Here is a 16943-nt window from a genome sequence, read left to right on the forward strand (position 1 = left end):
CTGTCTATAGGACAGTTATTAGCTTTTAAATAGCACATTCTCTGTTAATTTGTCACGGTTTCCACCACTCCCAATTGCCTTGCATCAGCCTACTTCATTCATTATAGTACCCCTTCAGTTAACTTCCAGTTGCCTCAGGACTTTAAAGTTTATTCATTCAGTCAATGTTCCATTTTTAAAAAAAAATTTTTTTTTAAAGACCTTATTATCCATTTGAGAGAGAGAGGGAGAGAGCACAAGCAGGGGGAGCAGCAGAGGGGAGGGAGAAGCAGACTCCCCGCTGAGGAGGGAGTCCAATGTAGGGCTCTATCCCAGGACCCTGGGATCATAACCCAAGCCAAAGGCAGATGCTCAACCGACTGAGCCACCCAGGTACCCCATTCAGTGTCCCATTTTTTTTTTAAAGATTTTTTTTTATTTATTTGAGAGAGAGAGAATGAGAGAGAGAGAACACATGAGAGGGGATAGGGTCAGAGGGCAAAGCAGACTCCCTGCCGAGCAGGGAGCCCGATGCGGGACTCGATCCAGGGACTCCACGATCATGACCTGAGCCGAAGGCAGTCGCTTAACCAACTGAGCCACCCAGGCGCCCCAGTGTCCCATTTTTAAGCCAAATCTTCATTTGTGATTTTCCAGGTTGATGCAACTGAAATCCCTATTTTCCTACATTCTTATCTCTTAGCATGTATTCTGTTTTCTAGTTAATTGGACTAGAATAGTTATTTCTTCTCAAAACCAACAGGTTCAAAATAACCATGCTTACTGACTAAACCAATCCAAATTTGATTTTTTTTCTTTTCTGTGTTATGGCACCATCAACCTCAGTATCACCTGAACTTGAAAACAGTTCATTCTCTCCTACCCACTTGAGTTTACCCCATCAAGTTTAACTCACTTAGGAAATAGTAATAGAGTACCTACTCTTACCAGGCACCATTCTCTAGGCAATAAGAAATAGCAATGGTCAAGACAGATTCTAAAAACAAATAAAAATTAAAAGCTATTACATAATTATAAATGCTCATTAGGATAACATGATATTTTAGAAAAAGACTGCAAAGTTGTTTTAGATTGGGTGGTCAGGGAAATCCATTCTGAGCAGGAATCATTTAAGTAGAGGTATACATTATGAAAAGCTGCTCATGTGAGGCTGGGGTGAAAGAACATTCCAGTCAAAAGAACATTCCAGGGGGGTGCAAAGGCCCAAGTCATATAGGACTTTGTTGATAATGTTAAGAAATTTGAATTTGGGACACCTGGGTGGCTCAGTTGGTTAACTGCCTGCCTTCGGCTCAGGTCATGATCCCAGGGTCTTGGAATCGAGCCCCACATAGGACTCCCTGCTCAGTGGGGAGCCTGCTTCTCCCTCTGCCTGCTTCTCCCCCTGCTTGTGCTCTCTCTCTCTCTCTCTCTCTCTCTCTGACAAATAATTAAATAAAATCTTTAAAAAAAAGAAATCTGAATTTTATTCTAAAGCAATGGAAATCCATTGGATGGCTTTAAACAAGGAAGTGACATCATCTGATTTAGGTTTAAAAGATCAGCCTGGAAGCTCAGGAGGTCAGTTAGGTTAATGCAGTGATAATAGTAAGACGAGTCAGAGCTAGAAACAGATATTTGAGAATGATCACTGTATCAGTAGACCTTAAAGTCATAGGACAGGATAAAATCACTTCAAGGTAAGATCTCCTAGGGGTTGTGTGTTGATACAAAAAAGGGTCAAATATAGATATCTGGGCACTCCAACACTTAGATTTAAAAAAGGAATGAGCAAAGGAGACTGAGAAAGACCTACCAGGGTGATAGGAGAAAAAAAAAGAAGGGCAGATATTACAGAAACCTAGAGTCAAAGTGCTACAAGGAGGAGTGGCTGGATAATTGTGTTGAAAGCTGAGTTGTTTGGATTCTATCTCAAATGTTGAATTGCATTAACAAATATTGATTGGAAATTTATTATACAAAAATTACACCAGGCATTCCTGGGAATACATTTAGTAACCTAAAAAATAAAGTCTCTAGATCAAAGTTTATCTATAAAGTCCTACAACAGCATCTATTTATCACTGAAAATCTCACTGTATCTCTCTTTGGTACTCTACTTACAGGTACCAAAAAATTTTAGGAAAATGTGATTTGGATTTGAAAAGAATCACCTAGTAACAGTCTTGATCAAGATAGAAGAATGGTAACATAAGGTCCCTATTTGGATGGCTTATGTGGGAGGGTATTGCGATTGGGTGACCTGGGCAACTTGAAATTTGCTCAGGATGGCTTGGGGTGGAAATGGCATTTCGGACAGTGCAGGTCTGGCTTTCACAGCACTTGACTTACAATTTATTTGTTTTTCATGGAAGCCATTATAATTCTATGTAGATACTGTTTAGGATAAATAATAGAAATTTATTTACTCACTCATGGTTAATCATGTTATCTAACCAAGTAGGGTAACAATTAGTTTTAAAATATAAAACTAAAGTTATAATAGCATTTTTACCATACTTTGAATAATTTCTATGGAAAAGCATTTAAAGAGCTCTTTCTTGAGTACAAAAGTTCTAAAAATGGGTAGATGGCAGAATAATTTTGAGAAATTATTTTGTGTTTCTTTTCTGTGTTTTTTCCTTCTCCACATCTCAAACTCAGAGTTGAACCCTTGGTATTTCTTTGCCTCAGAATTTTATATAGGTATAAAGCACAAGCTGAAAAGCTGCTTGCTGAGAGACCTATCTCAGCTGTTGTGGGTGTGTGTGTGTGTATCCCTAAAGTCACTGAAAAAGTTGTAAAGTCTGGCTTAAAAGCAGCAGAGCATCCAGATATGAAGGGAAAATGTAGGTATGGACAAAGGGTGCTCAATGGCAATGAGTATAACCTAATAATATACTACAAGAGAGGCCCAAAATGCTTTATTGCAAGAGAAGACTCTAGGACTTTGGTCGAACTCTGAAAGTCTGAGAAAAGCCTTAACTAATAATGTCTGAAATTGAGTTTCCCATTGGGATTCAATTAAATTAAAAACAAATGTTATTACATGCATTAGTTTATACACTAATTCAGTAATTTTCATGTTCAGTGATTTTACACAAAATTGTATTAAGTAAAAATCATTAATTCAACAGCTATCAGTGTGTGTATATATATGTACTTATTTATTTATAAATATATATATATGTATTTCCTTTGCATGGAAGCATCACAATTCCATGGAGATAGTATTCAGGATAAGTAACAAATTTATTTAGGTAATTATGATTAACGATGCTGTCTGAACTAGTAAGGTACTAGTTATTTTTAAGATATAAAACTCAAGTTGCAAGAGCAATCAGTACCTATACTTGGAGTGATTTCTGTGGAAAAGCATTCAAAGAGCTTTTTCTTGAATGCAAACGTATAAACACATATACAAGGTAATACTTACGACCAGCAAGGGTTTGTGTAGATATCCAGTTGGAAGCATTGCCATAGCCAGCATTGGTGCTGGCAGCCACCTGGAATCGGTACCACCTAAATTTCTTTAATCCATACACTGTCTCTTCAGTTAAGTCAGCTTCATAAAGGTATTGAATTTTTTGATATTCAACACATTCTTCAGAATCCCATTCTATGCATCTCTGAGCCCGCAGCTGAGTGGTGATCTTGTAGTTTTGGAAGTAGCCAAGAATAGTGTCAGGTCTCATCCATGTTAATGTTGCACTAGTTGATCGAACATTAGAAAAAACAATATTTGTGGGAACACTGGGAACTAAAAGTTAAAGGAGAAAAATTGAAAACAATTAGAATTACCAAAAACCGTCAAACAGAAGGAAGAAATGCATTCAAAAATATGTCTTTATTATGCACCTAGTGGCAATCTCTTATTACAACTGACTTTAGATTAGCATCACCACATTTAATGAGCAGAACCTTAAGGTGATGCTTCAGAGACCATTGATTCAAAAGGCATAGGACAAAACAACTATGATTTGATTAATTCCCAATTTTGTTCCCAAACTGACTCATAAGAATCTCATATAAACTTACTTTGGCTTCATATATAAACACTAGTACAAAGAAAATTGTATGCTCATTTAATCTTATGTACTTCCCTGGGTATGGACTGAGTTTTAATATTCAGTTCCCAAGAAAGACATACTTACATTTAAATGTCTGGATAGACACAAATACATCTTATATATAGTAAATATTGATTATACAATAATTCTAAATAAACAGTGTTATTAGCAGAATTAATAATTTACATATTAGTTTATTTTTATTTTATCTTGCATATACTTAAATTTGACAAAACTGATAAATTAATTTGACAAAACACTTTCTAGAACATCATCCAGCACACTGATATTAATACACAGACAAAGGTATCTGTATATCATCTACAATCATAGGGTCCTACTTGGGGTCACCTATTAGATTTCATATTGACCACTGGTTTGCTATTTGTATACCACCTGTGAGGCTCTGAGCCTGGTATGAAGGATTCAAGATATAAAAGGCTTATGTCTTATTTTCAAGAAACAGCCACTTATTGAACAAGTAATACAAGCATGTTATGGTTAGGAACATGAAAGAACAATGAACTAAGTGACATAAGTACTTTCTTCAACCATGCCTTTCCTGCATATGTGCAAAGGCTTTTGCTTAGAAGACTAAGATAGAATGGTAACAATGACTTGTATGAAAATGACATAATCAGTAAAAACTATATGACAATAGTCACACTTAAAAATAAGAAAATAAGTTGGAAAACTCATTCATTCTTAAATATATCATATTAATTCAGGATTCAATAAATATCTAATGAGCACCTAATTTGTGCCAAGTGCTATCGTAGGTGCTGGGTATACAATGAATAAACCAGACAGAAGTCCCTGCCCTTGTGTAATTTACATTCAGGATATTTATATACAATAAAAGTATAAGTGAGTATTGTATATAGTATTTTGGATGATGATTAGTGTTTTGGGGAGAAATAAGGAAAGGAAGAAGGAGAGAAAGATGATCCAGGGATATTAAAATTTTTAACTGAGTAGGCCTCACTGATTAGAAGGCATGAAGTTCCTGATGAAGGTGGGGGAACAAACCATGGGAATATTTGAAAAAAGAACATTCCTGGCAAGGGAAAATGCATGATTATAAGCCCTAAGTTGGAACCATCCTTGGTATATTTGAAGAATAACACGGAGGCCAGTGTGGCTAGTAGGAGTTGAGGTCTGAGAAGAAATAATGAAGGCCAGATTGTATACGACATTGTAGGACATTCTTATGACATTCATTTGAGCAGAGGAATGACAGGCTCTAACTTGTTTTCACACAATCACTCCAACTACTGTGCTGATTATGGACTGAAGGGATAGAAGGGTACAAACAGGGAGAGCAATTAGTAGGCTGTTTCAATGTCAACACAACAGATCATGATGGCCTGGTGGGGATCACAGCAGAAGAAATGAAAGGAAGCATTCAGATTCTGAACATATTTTAAAGGGGAGTTGACAGGATTTGCTGATGTGTGACATGTGGGGTGTAAAGGAAGGAGAGAGTAGAGGAAAGCTCTAAAGCCTCTGGACTGAGCAAACAGAAGGTTGAAGTCATTATTAACCAAGATGATGTGGAAGGAGTAAGCTTTGGGGAGAGAGATTACGAATTTATTTTGAGCATGTTAACTTTATTTTTTTTTTTTTTATTTTTTTAAAGATTTTATTTATTTATTTGATAGAGAGAATGAGAGAGAGCAAGCACATGAGAGGGGGGAGGGTCAGAGGGAGAAGCAGACTCCCCGCCGAGCAGGGAGCCCGATGCGGGACTCGATCCCGGGACTCCAGGATCATGACCTGAGCCGAAGACAGTCGCTTAACCGACTGAGCCACCCAGGCGCCCCGAGCATGTTAACTTTAAATGCCTACCAGATACCCAGAAAGAGATGTCACATAGATGGATACATGAGTCTGGAGTTCTGTAGAAAGGTCTAGACTATACAATAGGTCAGCTATATAATAACCTGGGGATATACTGTGTTAGAGGAACTTATAGTTTGTCAGGCAATGGAAAGCTATCAAGGTGTCAAAAGGAGATGTTCAGAAGTACATTTTATCAAGTCTAGTCTAGTAATTACACTACAGAAAAAGGGACAAATTTATATACCACTGGATATGCTAAAAAAAAAGAAAGAAGATGGTAGCAATAAGAAAGAAATATATTTTTAGATCATTTTGGTGGTTGAATTCATGGAACTGGCAAATGAATCAGAAGATGACAGGATCAGAATTTGAAGGAAGTTTAGAGATGATCTTGGTCAACTTGTCTTTTTATGTCTGACCTTTATGTAGGCAGATGTCTCCCAAGATTCCTGGCCCCTGTACACTCACCTTCATCCAGTTTTTTTTTTTTTTAAAGATTTTATTTATTTATTTGACAGAGAGAGAATGAGAGACAGAGAGCACGAGAGGGAAGGGGATCAGAGGGAGAAGCAGACCCACCGCTGAGCGGGGAGCCCGATGTGGGACTCGATCCCAGGACTCCAGGATCATGACCTGAGCTGAAGGCAGTCGCTTAACCAACTGAGCCACCCAGGCGCCCCTTCATCCAGTTTTTCAACCAAGCTCTGATAGGTGCTGATATGAAAAAGTTTTTTATCTATAATTAAGAAACCAAATCCATTAAGGAGTGCACTTGTGATGAGCACCAGGTGTTGTATAGAAGTGTTGAATCATTATTTGTACGCCTGAAACTAATATTATACTGTATGTTAACTAAAGACTTAAAAAAATAAAAAATAAATAATATAGGGAGAGATTATGCAGTGGACCTGATTTTCTAGCACAAGTAGAGTGTTTAAAAGCAGAGAGTTTTCTTTGGTTCATTACAAAAGAGGAAGGAACATATTCTAAGCAAGAGACAGATTTGATGTATAAAAATTCATTCATTATTGGCTTAGAAGTAGAACGGGCCATAGGATAAAGAATCTAGGACATCTCTAGGAACTCAGAGAAGCCCTTGGCTATGAACCAGCCAGGAAATGGGTGTCTCAGACCTATAAATGTAAGAAATCAATTCTGCTTGTGAGCTTAGAAGAGGACTGAGCTCCCCATGAGTATATAGCTTACTGACACCTTGAGTTGGCTTGTGAGCCTCTGGATAAGGAATCCATGCACAACATACCCAGACTTCTGACCTACAGAACTGTGCAATAATCAATGGGTGTAGTTTTAAACCACTAAGTTTGTGATAATTTGTGACATAACTATAGAAAACTAATGCAATTTTCCTCTATAAAATGGCCAATTTCTACTTTTCTGGACTCTGCTTAAATATATAGAGCAAAAGGAAACTCAAAATCTTGAGGGGATTCATTTTAAAATTTATTTTCAGATAACTCTCTTAGTTTGTACTTCATTATTTTGAACTGATAGCCACCCTCCTCTAAATCCTAATTCTACTCTGAAAACCCACCTCAAATAGGCCTAATCCTCTTTTCAACTCCACTTCATTCCAATATGTATTCCAAAGATCTAGAAAGGTTCTGATTCTACATTCATATCAATAAAAAAGATTGAGCAATTACTCCAAAATGTGGTATGCCTATTCATATGTCATATACACAAATATCAATCTACATATTAGATTGTGTCTCTGAAGGTCTGGAGTAATGCTTGCAACAAAATAGACACTTAATAAATATTTTTTTGAACAATGAGCAAATAAGTAAGAGGACATAACAGGAGATTTCATTTATTTATTTATTTTTAAAGATTTTATTTATTTGAGAGAGAGAGAGCAAGAGAGCGAAAGTGCATGCACAAGTGGGAGGAAGGGGCAGAGGTAGTGGGAGAAGCAGACTCCCCGCTGAGCAGGGAGCATGATGTGGGGCTCCATCCCAGGACTCTGGGATCACGACCTGAGCCAAAGGCAGACGCTTAACTGACTGAGCCACCCGGCGCCCCGGAGATTTCATTTAGATAGATGGTCAGGAAAGGCTTTAATTTAAATCAGAGAACTGACAGATAAGATTAGCTTCCCAGGTGGAAAACATCAGGATGTGTTAAGATTCTGAGGGAAAGAAAGTCATGGCCTATTAGAAGCACTTAAAGAATATAGCTGGGTCCACAAGGAGATGGATAGGAAGATAGAAAGCTAGAGATGTAGTTCAGAATCAGATAACGTTCAGCCTTCTGGACTGGATTCAAGAGTTTTAGTCTTATCTTAAGTGTAGTGGGGATACTTGAGAAGTTTAATATAGACTTTTCATTTGCATTAAAGCCATAGACTCTGCTCTATCCCTATGGGAGTCAGGGAGTATGATCCAGACATTTCCCTCTTTTTGAGTCCACCACCAAACGCCCCTTCCATGTTTCAATTTCCTTTACCTAGGGTTTACTAAGCAACTAGAAATGGGAAGAAAATGGGATGCATTAGTTATCCAAAGAACTGGAGAAGGCAGAAGAGACTATCTTTTTCCCAATTCAGCAGAAGGGATGACTAAATGCCCATTGTTGTTCTATGACCAACTTTTTTCCGCCTCCAATGTTCAGACTATAGGAATGAAGACTTTAATGGCAAAATTTGTAATGCATAAAAATTTTCAGCGGATTAATAGTGGTCCACAGACTCCTATATTTTCCAAATGAGTACTGCAGAGAAATAAAGGTCTAAAAGGAGAGTTCTTTCACTTGACAAAGAAACAAGAAGAATTATGTGTAACCCGACTAAAGGAAGAGTAACAACAATTGAGTTGCCTTCCATGTGACAGGCATAATGATGGAGCCTGCACAGATACACAGTGTCTGGCACATATGGGCACTCAATAAGTGCTGTATTGCTTAGATACAATTGTTCAATGTATCTATATGTGTTGACTATATGAATAATTTATGTTTGACTATATGAATAAATTATGGTTCATTGAAACAGTCTTTTGGTTTTCAGGTGGTACAAAATTTTGTCCACATTTTCCAATCAAATGTATTTAGAAAGATAAACCAAAAATAAATCTAATCTGAGGCCAAATATGTAACTCAGAAACATTTTTTTATAGCAAGGCTACCTCAGTGACACTCATAAAAGACCAGCATTTATATGCAGTATCTTCTCTCTTGATAAACTGTGTGTTGAACTAGACTATTTCAAAGCAACTGCCCTATTGAATTACAGATACAAAAAGGATTACACTCATTTTAGCATGGAGAATCAGATTTCCATTCTTTAAGAATGACTAAAAACCTCAATTTTTTTCTATCCACAGATGGTACTAATTTGAACACATCATTCCATGCTTCCTGGAGTAATCACACAGCTTGCTTAGATTTTCTAAACATGACTGAACTGTGATGAAGCGATCAACATTCACTGGCAAGGTATTCCGTAAATTACATTTTTATTCATAAATTATTCTTATCTGTGGAATACTTTCATCATGGTTGAAATGAAAGTCTGTAGAACTATATAAGTGATATTTGTTGTAGGTTTAAATGCATGTCAGTTTTTAGTGACTATTTAGTAGGTTCCACTTAGGAGATGAAAATGTGTATAAAGTGTAATTATTCTCTGAACTTCTGAATATCAGTTATTAGAAGTTGCCAACCTCCCATGATAAGATTCTTATGGTGGTTTGTACTGACTTCTCACTGAACTGATTAAGTATACTAACATGGAAGGCCAAGTTTCTTTAATTCTTTATTTATGACTATATATTTTTATCTTCAACCACAGATGTACTTTCTTTTAAACAAAACAGATGCCTGAACAATTATATTTATAAAACTTAAGAAAGTACCAACACAATCTTTCCTAGTTTATCAAGAATATTTTTGTCTCTACTAGTTTTAAATAATCTACAATCCTTTTAGAAACACAAAGTACTGATATATGATATGAGCATATACAAATAAAATTACAGTTTACCAACACTAACATAGTATGAATCAATATAAAAATAGAAATTCCTATAAAGTTGAGTGCAAAAAAATTTCAGCATAGCAGATATAAATTTTGCACTAACTTGAATTTAATCAGTAACATTTACTGATCATTCACATTGACCAGTGTGGGCAAGTTATTATAGTCTTAGGGAATAGCTGCTTTTCATAAATATATGTAAAGTAATTTAACTAATAGAAACCACCACAAATAGGTGATGCCCAAAGGAAAGTTTCAAGGAAAGAGAATATCTGGGGGCTATAATTTGAAGGAAGAATTAAGAATCAGTAGATATGTGGAAGAAAAGATGTTTAAGCACGTTAGGTATGGGAGAGATGTAAGTAACTACAAATTGTCAAAAGTCTGGAAAGTATACTAGACTAGAGAAAAGAAAGTTTAAGGAAGTAATAATAAAAAAAGAGGGGCCATTAAGTGTTGTGTTATTGAAAGGCATTGAAAGTTTGAGAGGTGAGTTTAGGTAGTCTCTATTAGGCAATAGAAAACAATCAACAGAAATTAACTGGTAAAGTATAAACTTAAAGAAAAGCCTGAGCCTCCATGTAGCTAGTTATTAGGAAAAGTATAATTTGATAGAAGCTGGTTAGATGTTATATATACATATGCAGTGCAATGCAGGTTACAATAACAAAGAATAATTGGGAATAGATTTTTTTAAAAAGGCAAAGAACATCAGCAGAATGTGTTTATTTATTGGGCAGAAAGGAAATAGGAGTAAAACATGGAATGAACCCAGGAATTGGGTCAACAGATTAAATGTACATCGTACACTTCCCAAAGGTAGGCTATGACTTGGCTCTATGTTATAGAAAACAATACAAAGGAAAAACTCAAGATTTTAAATCTCTGTGATTATAAATAAAGACAAATTAAATGAACAAGAAAATACCATAATCTCTGGTACTGAGATGAAAGATATATTTCTCTCTCCTCTCAAAAAAAATCAAATAAACAGGTTGCCATGTAATTTAATGAACAATATCTTCAACATCCTTACATAGTAAATGCTAAGTATCTTTAACTTGGCTCTTTCTTACAATGTCTCTCAATGTGAGTGAGCAGATTATCAAACATGTTTTAGTAAAACTATTTCTTCAGAGGTTCTAATTATTCAGTTCAGGCATTCTTCTCTCTAGCAATCTAGTTTAACCCAGAAATAGATTTTGGAGTAGCTGGGCTAGAATTTATCAAAATATGCTACATAAACATGATTTTAGGTGGTACTATGAAACTGGGAACATGCACTCTTATTAGTGTGCCAAATAAAATCATCTTAAATATTACACTTGAAAGAAAGAAAACTGAGGAGGTATAAAGCAGGACAAAATTTCATAAAAATTTTTAAAGTGTCTATCCTAATGCATGTATAAATGGACAACTGAGGGATCCAAAACTCTATGGATCATAGCTATAATAATATTAGTTCTTAAGTCAAGTATTACTGAATGCATCATTTATTTATAAAAATATTTCACTAAAACTTTTGTTTTGTTTTGTTTTTGGACATTATTGAAAAAAAAGTGGGTTATATATGTTGTGTTTGGAGGGAAAATGAGTTGATTTGTTTTATAAAGTCATTAGTTTGACAGCTCTATAAACCAAGCCAAATCATGAGAATGTCCATCAAAATGACAAATTTGATTTGAAATTATTTATCTGAAGTAGTTCTTAGGATAGTAATTATATAGCAGAGTTAGTTGTCTATTAAGAACAACCCTATAACACCTGGAGATGAAATTGAATCATTGACACTAATGAAGAAATGGGAAAGATACTGGTTTGTGGGGATTTGCTTGAGGATGGATATGAGTAAATGACATGTTAGTTTCATATCTTATTAACATGAATAGAGATATCTTGGGAGGAGAAGAGTGGGTTAGCCTAAGAGATCAAGAGAAGCCAAGTTGGGATAAATAAGTATATATAAGCTTGGAAATCATAAGAGTGAATAAACATTTAAGGGGAGTATTTGTATATGTAGTATCACAACAGCAGATGATAAAGAACGGAGTCTCTGTCAAGTTAGTAGTTAATGGGCAGTGAAGTAGAATGGGAATAAGAAATCATAAAAAACTCAGTCAATAATGTCTGGCTTATATTGAAACTTGAGAAATATTTGTTTAACAAATAAATAAATAATTGAGCAAATGAATGGATGCATGTACCGATTTCAAGAAGAAAGTGTCACCAATGCTGTTACCAATGTTGATTGATGAACAAGTGTCACCAGTGCTGATTGTAATCAAATGCTACTTGAAACTATTCCTGTTTTCTAAGGATTGTGGCTGTACAGAAATCCTTGATAGATTAAAATATACAAAAGTAGTCCTGGTTCTAAAGTTTGGGGAAAGCTCTATGAAAGAAAAGGAAGAATTTGGAGTTTTCTGGGATTCTGTGACACACACATACACACACACACACACACGGAGAGAGAGAGAGAGAATCAAAGGAGAGATGAAAAGAGAAAAAACCAACAGAGGAGAAAGGATGAAAGGATGGAGTGAGATTGGGGACTCCATGAAATAAAGTAGCCAATAGAAAAATCCCTGATTGCCAAAATATTTTTAAGAACAAAACTATATACTGTTTATTTTAGAGTCATGTATATTATTGCAATGTAAACCTCCCCTCTGTGTGCTTATCACAAAATATTCAGTAAGGCTATTTTTACATCAAAGTATTCAGTATGACTAGAATTGTCAAAACCAGCAAAAAATAATTTTGCAGAAGGAGCAAAATACCAAAATATTCCAGTTCCCAAACACAGTAAGTTTGAGGATCTGTTCTGATGGTACAGGAATAGTTTGTACCAGACTAATTCTCTTGAAGATAACAACTATGCACCCTGGAGGAAACAAAGAAGCATACAAATGGCTTTTGGCTTGAGGCGTTAGGAAATGGCATGTGAGACTGCCAAAGCAGTTGGAAAAGGAGGGAGCCAAAGAGGGGTTAGACCTAAATTCTGGGTCTAAACTCATCTGAAATCCTTGGCTAATCTCTTAATTGTAGATGTATGAAGGACATACTGAGGAACATAGTGGAAAGAAACAGAGGCAAAACTGAGTAGAAATTTTAGTTGCTTTCCAATGCAGAGGAGACAGAATTTGGAGTTTCAATTCCACCAAATTAAGGGATTGGTAAACAGCACAGTCCTCATATTAAAATCCTAAAAGGGCCCATACCTTTAACTTTACTCTATATCCCAGGATTAAGGTAGTTCTTCTGTAAATAATGGAGAAATCAAAACCACACATTCACAAAATTACTACTCAGTAATTTAATAGTCTGTTAGAATAAAAACCAACACTCTTCAGAACAAGATAGCAAAATCCAGAGTTTCTGCAAAGTATCACCAACAATGTCCAATATAAGCTTAAAAATTACTGGGCAGGCAGGAAAATTACTAGTGACAGGAAAATGTGACTCACAGGAGGAAAAAGTACTCAATAGAAAGAGATCACAGAATAAGTCAGGTGAAGGAATTAGAAGGAAATGAATTTCAAACAATATCAGTATTTTATTTGACTTAACAGAAAACATGATCATAATTAGAAACCAAATAAGGAATTTCAACAGAGGAATGGAGATAAGGAAACACAGAACTAAATAAAAATTCTAGAACTTAAAAATAATCTGAAATGAAAATTCACTGGATTTAACACCAGAGTAAAAATGGCAGAAGATAGTCAATAAACTTGGTAAAACATCAACAGAACTCCAATCTGAAGAACATAGGAAAAAAAGTGAAAAAATTTAATAAAGCCTCAGTCATTTTAGGAATGCTATCAAGAGGTTATAATTGGAGTCTCAGAATAGGATAGAAAATGGAAGAAAAATATTTGAAAAAATAATGACCAAAAATTTCTCAGATTTCAGAAAAATATTAATTTACCAATACAAAAAGTTAAATGAACCCTTAGCAAAACAAATGCAACAAAAAGTACACTGGCCATATCACTGATAAACTGCTTTAAAGAAAAAGGATTTTGAGAAGTGCCAGAAAAAAACAACATGTATCACAGACAAAAGAATGATATCTTTAAAGGGAAAAATACTTGGGGGGAGGGTGGGGAGAAACTAACTTCCCAGAATTTTATATCCAGTGAAAATATTCTTCAAAAATGGAAGGAAAATAATTCTATTTTTAAGTAAATAAAATCTGAGAGAATTTGTTGTGAGCATACCTGCACTAGAAGAAAGTCTTAAGAAAGCTAAAGGGAGGTACAGGAGGGGAAGAAGGAAGGGGGGGAAATTGGAGGGGGAGACGAACCATGAGAGATTTTGGACTCTGAGAAACAAACTGGGGGTTCTGGGGGGATGGGTTAACCTGGTGATGGGTATTAAAGAGGGCACGTTCTGCATGGAGCACTGGGTGTTATACGCAAACAATGAATCATGGAACACTACATCAAAAACTAATGATGTAATGTATGGTGATTAACATAACAATAATAAAAAAAAGAAAGCTAAAGGGAAATGACACTAGGTGTGTGACATTGGATGAAATGACACTGTAATAAAGAACACCAAAAACAGTAATTACATAGAAAAGATATGTGGTCTAAAAAAAAAAAAAGAAAAGAAAAGATATGTGGTCTTTTCTAAATTTATGTAAATCTACTGGTAAGTAAAAACAATACAATAAATTGTGGGGTTTACAATGTACATATATGTAAATTATTTAAAATATATGGATATCAAATGCATGACATAAATAGCACAAAGTATAGCAAAATGCATGGAACTGTACTTCTGCAACTCCATAGAGTGAGGGGAGGGGAGAAGGAGGGCGAAAAGGGGAGAGAGAATCTTAAGCAGGCTCCATGCCCAGTGCAGAGCCCAACATGGGGCTTGATCTCACTACCCTGAGATCTTGACTTGAGCCAAAATCAAGAGTCAGATGCTTAACCAACTGAGCCACCCAGGCGCCCCTGCAACTCCATATATTTTATGTGAAGTTGTATGATATTAAGTAGCTATAATAAACTAAAAAATCACATTGTAATCCCCTTGAGCAACTACTAAATATTAATAAGACAAAGAAGTACAGCCAAAAATACAACAGATGAAATAAATAGAGAGCTAAAACTATTCAATTAACACAAAGGAAGGCAAGAAAGAAGAGAGGAACTAAAAAAGATATAAGACAAAGAGAGAACAAATAGCAAACAGTAGAACTAAACTCAACAAAATAATGACTTTAAATATAAATAGATTAAATGCTCCATTTAAAAAGCAGAGATTGGTGTTATAGTGAACTGATGAATTATTGAACATTATATCAAAAACCAATGATGTACTATACCTTGGCTAATTGAATTTAAATAAAAAAATTCTTACATAGTAAAAAAAATAAAAAAAAATAAAAAGAAGAGATTGTCAGTCAAAATAAAAACGAAAGGCCTAATTATATGCTGTCCACAAGAGGAATACTTTGCTATCCCTAGGCACACAGTTTAAATATGATACAAATAATTCAAAAGTAAGGATAGAAAAAGATATATGATGCAAACAATAAACTAAAGAGCATGTGCCTATATTAACATCAAACAAAAGAACTTTTAAGATAAGGAGTATTCCCAAAGATAAAAGAGACAGTTTATAATGATTAAAGGGTCAGTTAGGGAGTTATATCTATCATAAATATGTATGTGTTTAAAAAAAAAAAACAAACTTTGAAGTACATGAACCAAATACTAACAGTAGAAGCAGATAAATCCACAATCATTGTGGTATATTTTAACATTCCCTTCTCAATAACTGATAGAATAATTAGGCTAAAAAGTGGTAAGGATATAGATTTGTAAAACATATGCAAACACAATGAACTAATACAGAGAACATTATGGCCAACAATTGAAAATATACATTATTTTCAAGTGTGCATGGAAGAATATTCAACAAGATAAACTGTATATGCTGAGTGACAGAAAATTTCTCAACAGTTTTTTTAAGATTAAATCTTAAAGATATATTCTCTGACAATAACGGCAATAAATTAAAAATCGATGACACAAGAATATCTGGAAAAGTCCCAAATAATCAGAAATTAAACATATTTTTATGTAACCATGGCTCAAAGAAGAAATTGCAATGGAAATTAGAAAATATTTTTATCTGGAAGTAAAAAACTAAAATTTTTGATATAAAATTATCAGGAGGAGACAGCACTATAAATGAGTATATTTGAAAAGAAAAGTTCAAAGTCATTATGCTAAGTGAACTAAGCCAGATACAGAAAGATAAAGATAAGTGTGGCATCTAAAAAAGTCAAACTCGGGCGCCTGGGTGGCTCAGTTGGTTAAGCAACTGCCTTCGGCTCAGGTCGTGATCCTGGAGTCCCGGGATCGAGTCCCGCATCGGGCTCCCTGCTCGGCAGGGAGTCTGCTTCTCCGTCTGACCCTCCCCCCTCTCATGTGTGCTCTCTCTCTCATTCTCTCTGTCTCAAATAAATAAATAAAATCTTTAAAAAATAAAAAATAAAAATAAAAAAGTCAAACTCATAGAAAGAGGATTTAACATCATTAATCATCACTGATAAGAAAATAAAACTTACAATAAGATAGAATTCTTTACATGAACTAGAATGTCTGAAATTATAAAGACTGTTAACACCAAATTCTGCTGATACTGACAAGTAATTAGAACTCTCATATATTGCTGTTAGGTATATATTTAAAATAGTACAATCATTTTAGAAAACTGCGTTTCTTGAACACAGACAAATATCTAGACTATGACCCAGCAATTCCACAAGAAAAGATTTAAACAAAATTAACTATAGCAGTTTTACTCATAATACTTAGTTTAGAACAACCTACATGTCCAGAAAAACAGACACACAAATAATGGAATATTCATATGATGGAAAATTATTCAACAGTAAAAAAGAACAAATTACTGAAACCCTCAAGAACATGAGTTTCACAATTATGTTGGGAGAAACAGACCAGAAATTAAAGAGTACATACAGCTCAAGAACAACTGAAAGTAACTTTTGTTGACTGAAATCAGGACAG

At 34.9% G+C, this 16943-nt stretch overlaps 1 protein-coding gene and 1 long non-coding RNA gene across 2 annotated transcripts in view; one reads left to right on the forward strand and one right to left on the reverse strand.

Moving 5' to 3' along the window:
* The window catches only part of LOC135364405 (uncharacterized), a 155452-nt gene that overhangs the window by 124514 nt on the left and 13995 nt on the right, over window positions 1-16943 (forward strand). The window contains exon 3 of the long non-coding RNA XR_010411426.1: window positions 9233-9344. This is a non-coding gene — a long non-coding RNA (uncharacterized LOC135364405). The remainder of the gene's footprint in view (window positions 1-9232; window positions 9345-16943) is intronic.
* The window catches only part of PTPRQ (protein tyrosine phosphatase receptor type Q), a 200457-nt gene that overhangs the window by 92559 nt on the left and 90955 nt on the right, over window positions 1-16943 (reverse strand). The window contains exon 26 of the mRNA XM_064590841.1: window positions 3416-3739. Coding sequence (XP_064446911.1) covers window positions 3416-3739 — 324 coding nt within the window. The remainder of the gene's footprint in view (window positions 1-3415; window positions 3740-16943) is intronic.

The sequence above is a fragment of the Mirounga angustirostris genome, unplaced genomic scaffold (assembly GCF_029215605.1).
Source record: "Mirounga angustirostris isolate CCGP_5_RB_7025 unplaced genomic scaffold, mMirAng1.0.hap1 SCAF_5, whole genome shotgun sequence".
NCBI classification, from domain to species: Eukaryota; Metazoa; Chordata; class Mammalia; order Carnivora; family Phocidae; genus Mirounga; species Mirounga angustirostris.